Source organism: Dermacentor albipictus, chromosome 4, assembly GCF_038994185.2.
Source record: "Dermacentor albipictus isolate Rhodes 1998 colony chromosome 4, USDA_Dalb.pri_finalv2, whole genome shotgun sequence".
Taxonomy (NCBI): Eukaryota; Metazoa; Arthropoda; class Arachnida; order Ixodida; family Ixodidae; genus Dermacentor; species Dermacentor albipictus.
In genome coordinates, this window is record NC_091824.1 from 92,453,964 (window position 1) to 92,469,433 (window position 15,470).

A 15,470-nucleotide genomic window follows, 5' to 3' on the forward strand; every position below is an offset into this window, starting at 1 on the left:
TTTTGGGATCTTCACTACTGCTGCCTTCATTGACGTTCAAGTCCTTTCTGCCTTGGATGGCTTTGAAGATGTCGTCAACCATCAGTTCTGATTATGTCATCATGTTGCCACCAACTTCGAAGTATTCATTAGCAACCTGTGCTCATTGATGTGTTACAACAAGCAGCATACTACGAGTTGAGTGATTCCTGGAGGAGTGCAGCAGGACTTCTGATATTGGCAAACTTTTTGAGTGTGTCGTTAGCACTAGCACAGAGTACATATTGGTGACATCTGTGGAGAGCACTGGAGTAACCCCTATGTGGTGCTCATTATAAAGCAACGAATCGCCCATCTCATCCGCCCACCGCGGCAGAAAGTTAGGTGGGTGGATGAGATTAAGAAGTTTGCAGGGATGACATCGCCACAATTAGTACATGACCGGGGTTGTTGGAGAAGTATGGAAGAGGCCTTTGCCCTGCAGTGGGCGTAACCAGGATGATGATGATGATGATGATGAATCGCCCACTGGGGACGCTTAAATTGCTTCATTATACTGGCAAATTCATTGTCGTGGTCTTCATTGTAGAGGCATTCGCAATACATGTGAAATAGAGGAATTCGGCTGGGACCTAACAAATCCTTCATCATACGGGTCATTTCACTGTAGTGGCATTCGCTGCATAGGCATTTGGGTGTACATTCAGATGTGTTGAAAACTAAATGCAGACGAGAACTGTGAATTTGCATAAGTATTCAGATACTAAATTTATCATATTCTTTATTTTACTACTAGGCATCTCTTTGCTCTCTGCAACCAAGTTATTTGTATGACCACGGTTTACTGTGCTGCATATTAAAGCGAAAGCTTTACTACGCCAGCCAGCGAGTCGTTGCTCCGTATGCCGTATGCAGGCAGCCATATGCTGTGGCCGACAAATGACCTTGAGCCACCGTTGCCTAGCAACGCCGCAGCCACACTCCAACAGATGGCGCCGCCGTCGACGCTCGCTCCGCTAGATGTGCTCTAGTGGGGTAGAGGGAGAGGAGGTGTCGCCTCAGTGTATTTAGTCGTTATGGAGAGTGTGAAAGAGATGCAACAACGACAGAACGGAGCAAGGAAGAGACAGCGCGCTCAAGAGATGCCAGAAGAATGTGCCGCATGACTTGAGAAGCGTCGTAACGAAGATGTAGCTAGAAGTCGCGCCACGTCCCAGAGTGACTCTTCAACTGCGGAACCGCTTTAAGTTCTCGAGAGCGTCGGAATGAGACGCTGCATAGACGACGTGCCGAGGAAACGGAGGAAGATTGTGCAAGAATACTTCGTGACCACAAGCGTAGCCATGCAGCTCTTGCTTTCACAATTCAACTAGGGTTCAGCAGAGCTAAACCACAGGCCAATTTTTTATAGCGTATACAACTCTACCGTGACCATCCATTCTCTCTCTTGTCCTGATGTGTATTGTTTGCTCCTTCCCCTATTGTAGGTAGTCTGCTTGGATGTTACTTTCATAAAACCTCTCGCCTTCCTTCATTTTCTCTTATTTGGTGCGCAGCAAACATACTTTTGTCTGGGACTTGCAGCAGCTTTCTGTCATACACTGAAGCACCTAACTTGTGTAAATGAAAGTGGTAGTTAATTTTAATGATCTTGTAGTGGTGCTGCCCACAGCAGTGGCACCACTTTATATAACCACGAAAGAAGACTGGCTAGCTTATACGCCATAGAACACTCCGTGGTCTGTCTAGCGCGGCTTTTGTGGCGTGGTGGTGCATTACGAGCCAGAACAAGGATGCCTTAATAAATGTAGGCAGTCACACAACACAAGCCTCTTAAAAGCCCTTTTTGGAGGTTGAAAGTACGAATCTATTTGCAGCTGAACTGCTTTTAATTTTTTAATTTTATTTTTAACTGGCTGTGGCATTTTGCAGCAGAGCACAAGCTTGTGGATTCAATTTCCAGCTGTGGAGGCTGCACTTTGACTGGGGCGAAATGCAAAAAAAGCTCATGTACTGTGCATTGGGGGCATGTTAACCCTTTCAGGGTCGATTTTTTTTATTGCAGGTTCCAGTTCTTCTGAGGGACCTAGTTCGAAAAAAAATTGCCGTAATTTTTCTAGGGTGACCGTAAATTGAGAAAAAAGATATTTTGCCTTGGTATATATGTACTCTTCATTCATGAATAACAACAATAAAAAAAAAAGAAATAGGCTTACAAGAATTAAAAATTATAGTTCAAGGCTTAGAATATGCGCACACGGGAATATTTCGCAAGTCTCAAATATTCTTGCTCTTACACTAATATTTACACCCATAGCTTAATCGAACTGCGTAGGTGAGCGCACTCAAGAAAACTGTGTGGTTGTGTGCCCGTCAAAAAAGCAAAACGTGTGACAAAACTTCCGCTAATGTTCATCTTATTGACAACCAGATGCAGTTAGATACCACGAGTCTCCCCAAAAATAGAAAAGGGAATGCATGCACAGCGGCATCGTTCCTATGCTCACCCCTGTGAGCACTAAATGAGCGAGAAACAAGCGGCCGCCCTTTGAGCAATTAGTAACGAGATAGCCACCAGTTTTGCAAGCGCGAGAAGCCGAAACTGCCTGCAGAATAAAACCCAAACCACCGCCCACCCGCCCATGCGCCAATGCGCGAGCGGTACTATATAGACGCGCCGGAGCAGACTAGCTCTAAAGCAAACCATGCAACAAAAACCAAGAGAGGGAGGCGCAAGAAAAAAATGCCCTGTATTCTCACATGGTGGCAGCACATGCCAGAAAAAAAAAAAAGGAAATTGGCACGCTTTTTAAACGTACAGACGGCGCCGTAAATATACAGCATCGACCATTTTGGATTTGTTCGCAGCACCGTATATTTGCGTCATTGGCCCTGAAAGGGTTAAAGAAACCCCAGGTGGTCAAAATTAATCCGTAGTCCCTCCCCCACCACGCCGTGCCTCATAGTCAGATTGTGGTTTAGCTACGTAAAACCTAAGAATTCTTTCATTTCTTTCATTAATATATATATATAATGTATATAATGTATGGCCCAGTGACTATGGCATTCTGCTGCTGAGCACGAGGTGGTGGGTTCAATTCCTGGTGGCAGCAGCCACATATCTATGGGGGTAAAATGCAGTAACGTTCATGTACAGATCAATTACTCAATCGGCACGTTGCCAGCCACCACCTTGAATACGAAAGTAATGCTAGTAGGTTCAACATGTACTTCGCTGACTGGTAATGTGAATGGCTGATGCAGAGGCTGAAGGAGCTCAAGCAGCGGGAGTTTGGACGCAATGTGCTGTCAAAGGTGAAACGCGAGGACAAGGGCCGTGAGAAGGAGCAGCGGCGTCTTCAGCATTTGGCGGAGCTGAGGGCTCATGTGGCAGTGATGCGGTGAGCTCTGCTTTTCTTGCTTCTTCACTGCTAGCCTGAGGCACACTTTTTTCCATGCTGCTCTAAGGCATGAGGAATGTCTCACTTGAATGCTGAATTGTTTCTTTGTAACATCATCATGTGGCCAGTGTCTAACTAAGCATCAGTGCCATGCTATAATGTCTACTCCAGAATTTTTCTGTGGTGCTGTGAAAGATGAAAGCACTATGATTACACACGGAATTAAGTCTACTGTAGAATAACTCTTTGATGCTGATTCAATACCTCTGCTGAGCCTGGCATTATCGTGTCATCCACACATTTTCTGCTGCTTTCAACTGCATTTCCCGCTTCATCAGTAGTGGGAAACTTGGCATGTATAAACTGCTGAAGGGAATCTGAAGGGGAATCTGAAGAAAGTGTTTGCTCAAATTAAAGTATGTGTGGGGTTTGCTGATCTGAACAGTAGTTAATTTAAATATGTATTTGATAGCAATGTTGTAGAAACATAGTATTTCCTATTAGGCAGAAAAGGAAAAAGAAGTATTAGAAGAGCAAGCATTAGTTACAAATGAGTAACTCTGATTTTCTGAATAAACGCCAGGAATACATGCCGTCTCTCTTGTGCGAGAGCCTTGTCCATCCCGTGTGATGGTGCCTGGTCATTTAATTGGAAGGCCTGCACCTTTAGAGATGTTTCACCGTGTTTGCTTTATTTATGAACCGTCAGTTGAGCGTTCAAATAAATACATGCCCAAGTTTACTCATTTGTAAACTAAAGAATGAACCCTTCATGTTTATTTTTTATGATGCTGTTGTGCTAACTCTCTCTAAAAATATAATTGCTGTTTCCTTACCTTAGAGGACCCACTGAAATGGGAACTGGAGAAAAGTTCAGAGGACGTTTCCAGCAAGTGGACTATGTAGATGAAACAAAGCCACAAGCATCATCGCAGTCTCCCACTCTCTATGACAGTGACGAATACCAGCAGGACACAAATGATTGCCAGCCGGACATCAATAAATGCCAGCTAGACACCAATGAACTCCAGCAAGACATCAATGAATGCCAGCAAGACAGTGATGAATGCCAGCAAGATGTTGATCAAAGACAGCAGCAAGACATTGATCAAAGACAGCAGGAAGCCGATGAAAGCCAGGATGCTGATGAAAGCCAGGATGCTGATGGAAGCCAGGATGCTGATGAAAGCCAGCAGGACTCCAACAATGCTAGTTCGAGTGATGATGATGAAATCGATGAAAAAAAGGAACAGGACCTTGACAGCCAAGCTCAGAGTCCACCTGGAAGTGCGCCAGAAGAAGAACAAGAAGAAGAAGAAGCAATCATCCCACAAACAACATTTTTTGCTGATTCAAACATATTCGAACTGCCACCACTGCCTGGTGAGATTCCTCTTCCTACCGACATTCCACCTCCCCCTCTCCCACCTCCATCTTTAGGCCTTACTATCTTGGACCCTGGTCAAGAGAAGTACTCGCCAGAAGAGCCCACACCTGCCCTTCCAGAGCCTGCTCTGCCCGAGTTGCCACAACCTACGGTGCTCGACTTGCCACAGCCTTCAGTGTCCGAGCTGCCACAGCCATTGGTTTGTGAGCTGCCTCCACCTCCTACCCCACCTACAGAGGCACTCTTGGCTGCACCAGAGCCACCCCTCATCGAGGAGTCCAAGTCTAAGCAGCTTATTGGCAAAGCATTGGCAAAGAAGCGACTCATCGCATTCTCTTTAACTTCAAACCAGCCCCTGCAGAAAGCCCTTGAAGTGAAGAGAGCAGCTACTACAGTGACAAAGCCAGTCAAGGGTGCCTTGTCATTCAGCTTTGCTCGGAAAAACATTGGAAAAGTGGCCCCCATTTCAAGTGCATTGTTCAAGGAAGACGACGACCAGCCTGATGAGGAAAGCCCAGAAGTGACCACTGCAGCTGCAACAAGTGAAGAGGCACAGCCGACTGCTGCTGAGAGTAAAAGCGCAGAAGAACCTGAGAAAAACGAGAAGCCGTCTACCGAGCCTGAGCAGCAGGAAGACAGTAACTTTTACTTTGTGGCCCCTCCCAAGAGGTTTAAGGTGAAGCCAAAGTTCGAATTTGTGAAGTTTTTGAAGAGTGATAAGTTTGAGCTCAAGCTTCCTGATGATGCAGTGGAAGGAGTTCCAGAGAAAAAAATTAAAAATGAGTCACAGGAAGGAACCAAGAAACCAGTTGATGCCGCAGGCAGTAAAGCAGATTCTGAAGAAAGTCGTGTAGATGCGAAGAAAAAGCAGCAACTTTCTAAAGTTAGTGACAAGAGTGAAGGGTCTGCCAAAAGCAAGACAGAGTCTCTTGATGTCTCATCTCGAAATGGCAGCAAGAAAAAAGAGAGTGCAACTAGTGGTGCCAAAACAGAAAAGAAGGATCGTGGCAGAAGTCCTCGCAGCGGTAAGCACTCCAGAGACAGGAAAAGTCGTTCCCGTGAACGTAAAAGGAGTCGTTCAAAAGACAAGAAACGAAGCCATTCAAGGGAGCGAAGGAGAAGTCGATCCAGGGATCGACGAAGGGGGCGATCACGTGAGCGCCACCGCAGTCGTTCTCCACGAGATAAAAAGAGAAGCAGATCCAAAGATGGAAAGCGAAGTCGCTCTAGAGACAAAAAGGCAAGCCATGCTAAGGACACAAGAAGGAGCAGGTCGAGGGAGCGGCGGAGGAGCAAGTCCAAGGATAGAGGCAAAGACAGAGCCGATCATAAAAGTGGGAAGGAAGCCAAGCGGCGGTCACCTAGCAGGGAACGAATAAGTCACTCAAAGGGCCGTGCAAGGAGCAACGCTGACAGTCAGAAGAAAAAGGAAAAGTCTGCAGATGACAAGAAAAGTAAAGAAAAGCATGCCACTACTAATGACCATAAGAAGGAGGAAGCAGTACGGATGGAAATAGCAAGCGCAGAGCCACAGGCTTCAAGTCCAGATGCACCCCAGGATGATGGCACTACAGAAGCAGTAAATGGTGAGGAATCTACTGGTGATCAACAGGACGAAGAAGAAGAGAAGGCTGCTAGAGGGCCCAGACGTTCGCCAGAAACCGCTTGCAAGCAAGACCAGAAGCAAGCTTCTGATTTGAGCACTTTGCAAACTGCATGCCATAAAAAACCTGATGAAGCAGGTGTGTGCTTGGAAAAAAATGAGCCAGTGTTAAACTTGATGTGCGAGGACAGCCCACTTGATACTCTTGGAGAAGCAGACAGTTGTGACAGTGCAGACATGTTCCAGCGTTCACCATGTAAGCTCTCAACAGTATCTACTGAGAAGGTGCCACTTTGTGATGACAAGATTGAGACTCATGGTGACGAGATTACTGAACAACACATTTTTTTAACAACCTGCTCTGTCAAGTTGGATGAAAGTGACAGTGGGAGCAAACTTTGCCAGATGCTGAAGTCTGATTCCCCGTCACAGATATGCATTGACAAACCATTGCCTGAAGAAGCACAGGAAACTCATGAAGACACAGGAGCAGTTGGTCAAAAACAGCTTGAAAGCCAAACTGAGAACCTTAAAGAAGCTAGTGATGACTCTGGAAGTTGTGATGATCCCGTCAAGGCACAGCAGAAGTTCTTAGAAGAAATAGAAGCTACCAAGAAGAGCGCCCTTGTGACAGTGCAGAGACAGAACTCTGAAAGCAAGGCAGAAGTTTCCGGAAATAACAAAAAGACCAGCAAAGCAAGTAAACTGAAGAAGTCAAAGCCTGAGAGCACAGAGTTGTCAACCATGGACCTCATAGTCAAGGAGAATAATGCCAAGGCAGCTAAAGAGAAGCAGAAGACCGCAAAGGACAAGCCACAGGAAAAGAAGAAAAAGAAACGAAAGAGAAGGCCTAAAGCATCTAGTTCGAGCTCATCGTCGTCGTCATCCTCTTCCTCATCATCTTCAAGTTCATCACGTAGCAGCAGTTCAGGCACTAGCGGTAGCTCAAGCAGTTCAGGCAGTGGCTCAGACTCTGAGAGTTCCAGCAGTTCGTCTTCTTCCAGCTCTAGTTCAAGTAGCTCTAGCAGCTCATCATCTTCATCCTCTTCTTCTTCTTCGGAGTGCCCTCAGAAACTGAAGAAAAAGAGGAAGAAACTGAAGCTGAAGTCCAAGATGCTTAAGGAAAAAATGGCTAGAATGGCAAAGAAGTCACATACTGCCAAGACTGTGCAAGCATGTGCCACCATGCTCGCACAAACTGCTAGCATTGATAGCATACTGACCATAAGCAAGCAAACAACCCAGACCACAGAGCATTCAGGCAGTACATTCCACATTGGGAGTGTGTCGCATTCTGCATGCACAGCTGAAGACTCAAAACCACCACAAGAGCTGGTCCAGGAAATTACTGCTTCAAGAGGTTCCATCGAGCAAGTTATCATGAAGGAGGCATCAAAACCTGACAAAGATTTAAATTTACAAATGACCTTTCACCTCGAGCCAGTTGAACCTGCGTATGGCGCACAAACAAGCAAGCAAGCTTTGGATAAACTGCAACACAGCCACAATGTTAAAGGTTTGGAAGAACTGTCCTCTAAGAATGTCGCTGATGTGCCCTGTGAACCAAAAGATCAATGTTTGAAAATTGAGAAGACCACTTCTGATGCAGATAAAGCACATAGTGATGCTGCAGGAGCTCCCAGCAAGACTACAGAGCATTCTAAAAGTGGACATAAAAATAAAGTTGATGACAACGAAGCGAAGAAGCCTGATCTTGCTGCTGCTAAAGTTATTACAAGTGGCCAAGCCAAGGGAGCTTCTGAACCTTCAGCCAAGAAAACTGTTGAGGTGCCTTCGAGCAAGAGTCTCTGCAATGTCATTGTCGAGCACCATAGTAGTGCTGAGCGCCGTAGCAGTGCCGAGCACCGTAGCAGTACCGAGCGCCGGAGCAGTACCGAGCGCCTTAGCAGTACCGAGCGCCGTAGCAGTGTCGAGCGCCGAGATAGTACTGAGCACAGTGATACAAAAAAAGACAAAAAGGACTGCCCACCAAGCAGTCGCCAGCCTACTGGTGATGACAAAGCAACTGAGAAACTTGACAGTAGGAGAAGTAAGGAGCATAAAAGGAAGAGTGAGCCATCTCCAAGTAATGAGCCTGCATGCAAGAAAAGAACTGAGCAGGATGCAACAAAAGCAAACAAGGTTGATGTCAGAGGAACCAGTCATCGATTGCCAAAGTCCGATACCACTACTGCGGAGCACAAGAAGTCTGTTGCAAAGCAGGAGAAAACCAAAAAGGAAAAAACAAAAAAGGAAGATCAGGAAGGAGCAAAAAAGGCTAAGGAAGAGACCATTTTGGACCCAAAAGAGAGGGAGAGACTTAAAGGTGAAGCTTTAGAAAAAGCACGGAAAGAAGGCAGCGACTGCATTAAAGTGAAAACCGCCGATCGAAAGAAAGAAATCAACTGGCCTATGACTCTTATTAGATATACTAACAGCAAACCATTTATTTCATATGGCTGCAACCCCATCTATGGCAAGATCAGTGTGGCATTTGTAAAAAAGGAGAAGAGGCCTTCTGTAACTAGTAGTTCTGAGGAAAAAAAAGAAAAGAAAGAAGTTCGCGAAGTGCCAAAAAATTCTGCAAAGAAGGATGGCCATAGTAGAGCACACAAGCCAAAAAAGGACATACCGCTGGATGTTTCAGATGTAAACGAAGTGGCGTCACCTTCTAAGGAAGCAGTAAAGGAACCAGATGCCGCTGACCTTGTGTCTCCTGACCTCAATGCTATGTCGGGACTTCAGGCTTTGCAGTGCCTGTATGATAACATGGACAGTCCAGAGGTGCCAGCTAAGGATCTGGACTCTGAAACTGAAGCAAGTCACCTCAAGGCTGATCAGGAGGATGTGCTTGAAGAATCAGCATTCAGTGATCAGCAGGCAAACAAAGAGTTGGATGCAGCCAGGCACTGCAGTGTTGAAATCGCACTACCCAGTTCAGATGCTCTTAGTGCAACACGGCACTCAAAAGGTACTCTGCTGAGAACCCCAGAGCATGAACCACCAAAAGTGGAGATGGAGGTGTCGTCAAAGTCACCACATGCAATACCAGAAAAGGCAGAATCATTGCCAGACAAAACAGAATTGACAGCTGAACGTGAAACAACAGTAGAAATTGCAGAACAAGAAGCTGATGAGAAACATAAATTGGAGAATGAAGGAAAAAACATTAGCGTGAAAAAACAAGTCATTTATGAACTAACTCGTTCAAGAAAATGTTTTGTGGAGGATGAAGTTTTACACTCTGGTCAGGAAGAGGTCCGGCTGCCAGAGATGGAGAAAGAAGGGAGTGTGCCTTCACCGAATGCCATGGATGTTTCTGATGATATGGTTGACCTACCCTTAAATAACGAGACTTCTCTGGAAGAAACTCGTTTCTTGGAGTACAGTTCGCGTATCAAGATAGAGAGTATAACAGACATTGAAAGCGCTCATGTGGAAACTGTGGAAACTGTAGTTGAGAAAAGTGAACTACAGATGGAAAGATCCATGAACACCATAGCCGAGAAAAGTCAACAACAGTTGGAAAGTGTCATGAAAACTGTAGCTGAGAAAAGTGAACGACAGGCAGAAAGAGCCATGAAAACCATAGCTGAGAAAAGTGAACGACAGGCAGAAAGAGCCATGAAAACCATGGCTGAGAAAACGAAACGACAGGCAGAAAGAGCCATGAAAACCGTAGCTGAGAAAAGTGAACAACAGGCAGAAAGAGCCATGAAAACCGTAGCTGAGAAAAGTGAACGACAGGCAGAAAGAGCCATGAAAGCCATAGCTGAGAAAAGTGAACGACAGGCAGAAAGAGCCATGAAAACCGTAGCTGAGAAAAGTGAACGACAGGCAGAAAGAGCCATAAAAACCATAGCTGAGAAAAGTGAACGACAGGCAGAAAGAGCCATGAAAACCGTAGCTGAGAAAAGTGAACGACAGGCAGAAAGAGCCATGAAAACCATAGCTGAGAAAAGTGAACTACAGGTGGAGAGAGCCACAAGAACCGTAGCTGAGAATAGTGAACTACAAGTGGAAAGACCCATGAAAACCGTACCTGACAAAAGTGAACGACAGGCAGAAAGAGCCATGAAAACCGTAGCTGAGAAAAGTGAACTACAGGTGGAGAGAGCCACAAGAACCGTAGCTGAGAATAGTGAACTACAGGTTGAAAGAGCCACAAAATCTGTAGCTAAAAATAGTGAACCACAGGCGGAAAGCACCATAAAAGCAGAAGAGCGAAAGGAAGATGTAGCTGTGGCAGCAGCCAGCCCTAGCATGGCTGCTTTGCCAGAGGAATTAGTGTGCACGGAAACAAGTCAGATACCACTTGGAGCTGACAAGGACCTGACTTCTGAATATGAAAAGTTCATGGAACAGCTGAACCTCGGAAGTTGTATTGAAGTGGAGGTAGCACAGGAAGTTGAAGTACCTAGTGAAGATGCTCTTGAGCCTGAGCAAGCTCCAGATGTCATCAGTGCAGCACCAGCTGAAGGCAAGAACGAAGTGGATCCTGTGTTCACTGTCCCAATGCAGACTTCACTGGTAGCTTCGCTGCCAAATGATTTATCTGAAGTGCCTGTTGAAGACATTGGGGCCCTTGAGGTGGCTTGTGAGAGTGAAGTCAGCAGCTCTCCATTTTTACCATCTGTACCACCACCTCCGGCACCTGTACCTGCACCTAGTCCAGCCATTGCATCTGCCCTTGATGCAATCACTTACCTTTCCTCTGTTGGTTCTACTAGTGCAGACAACCAAGCATCCTGTGTTGCTCCCATTGGGTCCATGGTTCCTGCTGGAATTACCATTGCTTCGCCATTGCCGTTGTCAGCTCCTGCCTCGCATACTACAGCTGTATCATCAGTTGCTGACAAAGCTCCGATTCCTGTCCCTGTTCCGGCAGCTCCTGTTGCTATGCCAGCCCCTGTGTCCTTAATAACATCTCTTCAGTCCTCTGTGCCACTTGCTGGTTCCAGTCCACAACTAATGTCATCTGCTCTTGCAGCTGTAAGTGCACCTCTGCCTGTTACAAGTTCATCTGCCTCCTCAGATTCTTCTAAAAGTACTGTGCATACAATTTGTTCAACGAGTGACGTTTCTCTTTCACCGAGCCAACCTTCCTCATCCAAGAGGTTGCACAGGAAAAGGCACAGTGACATTGCCAGAATGTCTACTAGTGCTGAGGACATTGCACCATCTCCTCCTAAAAAGAAAGGTTCAAAACACAGCTCACATAAATCTGCATCCCAAAAGCCAGAACTTCCTGCCCCGCCAGAAGTTTCCAGTAGCAAGAGTATGTCACGGCCCATCATCATCAAAGTTCAGGCGAATTCTGAACCAAGAATGCAGTCAGCTGCTCCTCAGATCTTGCAGACAGAAAATGTAGATGGCTTGGAATGTTTACCTGTTGAGCAATCGGCACTGGAGGTCTGTGCTGAGGTAGAAGTTGGAAGTGATGTCTGCACAGAGGAGCAGGTGAAGTTTCCATCGTCAGATGACATGTTTGTAACCATCATGGACACTGAAGATATATGCCTCGCTGCTGTTGAGGAAGTGGCATGTTCATCATCGGATGACCTCGGCAGCGGCTTGGCAGTACCTGCAGAACAACCCGAAGAGAAAGAAAGCTCCCCACCACCGCCTCCTCCCCCGCCTCGTTACTTGCGGCTCAAGCCACGCAAAGGCTCATCATCATCATCTGTTAGTTCATCCAGCTCTGTAGAAGAAGTGCCACCACCGCCGCCGCCGCCTCCACGGCCACCTGTTCGTTGCTTGGTGCTCCCTCCCCCACCTGCAGGTATTCTCTTGCCAGCCGGCAGGGGCACCCTCTCAAGTGAGCCGAAGAAGTCCGTTACTTTTGCTGATGGCATTCCACCAGGCAAAGAACCACCATCAAGTGGGGGTGCCCCTTCACCGCCACCTCCTCCACCACCGCCACCTCGTGAACGCAAACACCGCACAAAGGTCAAGGTTATCATACCATCATCTGTTGCAGACTCCCTGCCACCACCACCACCTCCCCCAAAACGACCACCACCACCACCGGCTGCAGCGGCACCTACTCTGGCCACTGCTTCGACAGCAGCTACAGCAGTGGCTGCGGCAGTTGCCTCGGCAGTTGTCTCGGCAGCAGCCCCTGCTCCCCCTGTTGCTGTGGAAACCGTGGCTGCTGCCTACCCGCAGTACCAGGTGCATGTGCCCCAGCAGGCCTACCCTGCCACAGGATACACTGTCCCATACAATAGCTACCCAGCAGCAGGCTATGCATACACAGCCACAACACATTTGGGGCAGACGGTAGCTTACACCTATGCACCTGGCCAGGTGGCTCACCAAGCCATGCCCGTACAGCAGGTGCAGCAGGTGCCTCCTCAGCAGCATCTCTACACCAATGCTACTGCTGCTTCTTATGTGTACCACCCACACCAGATTGTACAGGCTGGTCCAGCTGTGATGCAGCCTCCACAGCAGCTGCAGCAAGCGCACCTTCCACCACCACCGCCACCACTTGTGGGCCAGCTACCTCCCAGGCCACCCACATAGCACTCGAGTGCCCTTCAGGACATTGTGCACAGCAGTGATTACTTTCCAAGAAAGATACTTTGTGTTGTGGCATTAGGTGGCACAAAACAGGACCTTCAGAGGAGCGAAGGCTCTATTGTGGGCTCAAGTCATGGGTGCTTGCCATTTTCTTGGATCATGTGTAGCTCTGTGGACATCTGTGAGTCAAGAGCTCTAAACATATTTGTTGCGTCGTCTTCACAGTGAATGTTTTACCTGAGGCTGGTATTCCAGCTTTGATTTGGAACAAGGTGCATGTCACTTAGCTTTTGTTTACAGTGTACACCATGAACATACTGCATTGAACATCGTTATAAATTGTGTAAATATGCTTTTTGTTATTCGTAGAATAAATGAAGTATTCTTGTGGAATAATTGTGCTTCATGATGTGTTCTTGTGGCGGTTGGCTTTGGTGCAGTAAAGAAGTGTGTGCACTACACAGAACAGCAGCAGCAGCAGCAAAAATCAACTGTAACAGTGTTAAAGTGTGCCATGTATACACTGTATGGTATACATTGATAAGGTTTCATATTCAAAAAGTACACCTGGACTGCAAGGGCTGCCACCACGAGTATAGAGTAGGAATTTGAGGGGTGCCAACAGGTCAATCCTGACCCCTTGTGGGACAGTACATATACATGTTTTTTCCATGCTGCATTCCATCAAGAATGCAACCCTGCGCGAACAGAAACAGTGATCCCCTGCTTAAGATTAAACTGCAGTATCTTCTAATCCATCACAGCAATGCTGATTATATGACATGTTGGTTGCCTAGGATTATATGCAGCACTTGATTACATGAGCTAGTTAACATGCCCTCTGCAGTGGCACTTTTTGAAGTCTAGATTCCTGTACGTGGCGACTTGTCATATTGCTCTGGCATGTCATGGCCCACTGGCAATTCACCAGGGAGTTGTGCACCTCAGGGTGCAAAGATATGGTGCCACGATACGTCAGATAAGGTGCAACTACAATTTCACTCTCTGTTGACTTCTAGCGAAGATGCCACTTGTGAAATGCAGAAAAGCGTTGCACAGGGAGAACAACTGCCATGACCCATCCGTGACCTACCCGTGACCCACATCACAGTGAACATGTAAAAATGTCTCGAGCTGCAGCCATTTGTGCTCGATAAGTGACCCTTGAACATTTAAGTGGAAAGTAAAATCTATGTTCCAAATATTTACCTTAACTTACTGTTTGGAAACCACTCCTCTTTCCAGTGCACTGTTCAATAAACATCCTACCAAAATTTACTTCAGGACTCTCCACAGTGAGCTAGGAAACTGAATACAATTCAGCAGTGAGCTTCACACTTGGAGGCTGAGGATAGAAAGTCTATGAATTACATACGTTAGGCATTAATAGTGCGGGCAGCAGAAGGCCAGTTTGCGTTGATGGATGGATGGATGAAAAACTTTATTAGGGTCCTTTAGGGCGCGCACTAGCGCGCAGCGGGCCGCTCCCACGTCGGGACAGAGAGGCCGAGTCTCTCCGCCGCGTCGCGGGCCCGTTGGACAGCCCATAACTGTTCTTCGAGGTTGGGGCTGTGTAGGACCGCATCCCAACGTGAAGAAGTGTTGTTTTTATCGCTGTGTAACGCGGGACATCGCCAGAGCATGTGAGGTAAACTCGCTAAATCATTGCAAAGTGCACATGCATTTGTTGTTTGAATTTCGGGGTACACCTTGTGAAGAAGTAGGGGGTTTGGGTAAACCCCCGTCTGTAGAAGCCTGAGTGTCAAAGCTTGAGGTCTATTGAGTTTGCAATGTGGGAGGGGGTAGATCCTCCGAGCCAAATAAAAGTGCTGAGTAATTTCGGTGTAGGATGAAGGAGAGTCCCGATTGTCAGTACCCCCAGCGTCAGGCTGCCCGGTAGCTACGCGGTTGATGATCCCTCGCGCAGCTCCGTGTGCCGACTCGTTGAGGTTGGGCGGGGCACCCTCGATCTGTCCCATGTGGGCTGGAAACCAGATCAATGTGTGTGGCTTGATCTCCTTGCTTCCTAGTATCCTTAGGGCCAGCTCGGATATGGTACCTTTGGCAAATGCCCTAACAGCTGATATGGAGTCACTGTAGACTGATGCCCTCTTGTCGTCCAATAAGGCCATCGCTATTGCAGCCTGCTCTGCGATCTCAGAGGACGTCGTCCGAATCGAGATTGCGTTTGTTATTTGCCTTTCATGATCTACGCTAACTACAGCGAAGGCCTGTCCGTCGGCGTAGCGCGCTGCGTCTACGAAACTGTTCTCCGAAGCCCGTTCACGAGCCTTTTCCAGGAGAGCCTTCGCGCGCGCCCGACGTCTTCCCACGTTGTGCTCTGGATGGACGTTTCGTGGGATCGGGGCGACAATGATGCGGTCCCGCTGCTCTCGAGGGATGCTACAGAACTTTGTTTTGATTACTGTGGGGGGAACGCCCAGCTCCTGTAAGATGTGTCTTCCAGCTTGTGTGGTAGATAACCTGACGAACTGGGCCCTCTCCTGTGCTTCCGCTATTTCCTCTAGCGTGTTATGCATGCCAAGTTGAAGTAAGCGTTCCGTGTGAGTGTATA

The 15,470-nt window shown here is 47.2% G+C and overlaps 1 protein-coding gene across 6 annotated transcripts in view; it reads left to right on the forward strand.

Moving 5' to 3' along the window:
* LOC135897561 (microtubule-associated protein futsch-like) overlaps positions 1–13,291 on the forward strand; it is a 42,354-nt gene extending 29,063 nt beyond the window's left edge. For all 6 annotated transcript variants that reach the window (XM_065426222.1, XM_065426220.2, XM_065426219.1 and 3 more), the window contains exons 7-8: positions 3,244–3,380; positions 4,222–13,291. In XM_065426222.1, coding sequence (XP_065282294.1) covers positions 3,244–3,380; positions 4,222–12,898 — 8,814 coding nt within the window. In that variant the 3' untranslated portion in view covers positions 12,899–13,291. The remainder of the gene's footprint in view (positions 1–3,243; positions 3,381–4,221) is intronic.
* The last annotated feature ends 2,179 nt before the right edge of the window (positions 13,292–15,470 follow it).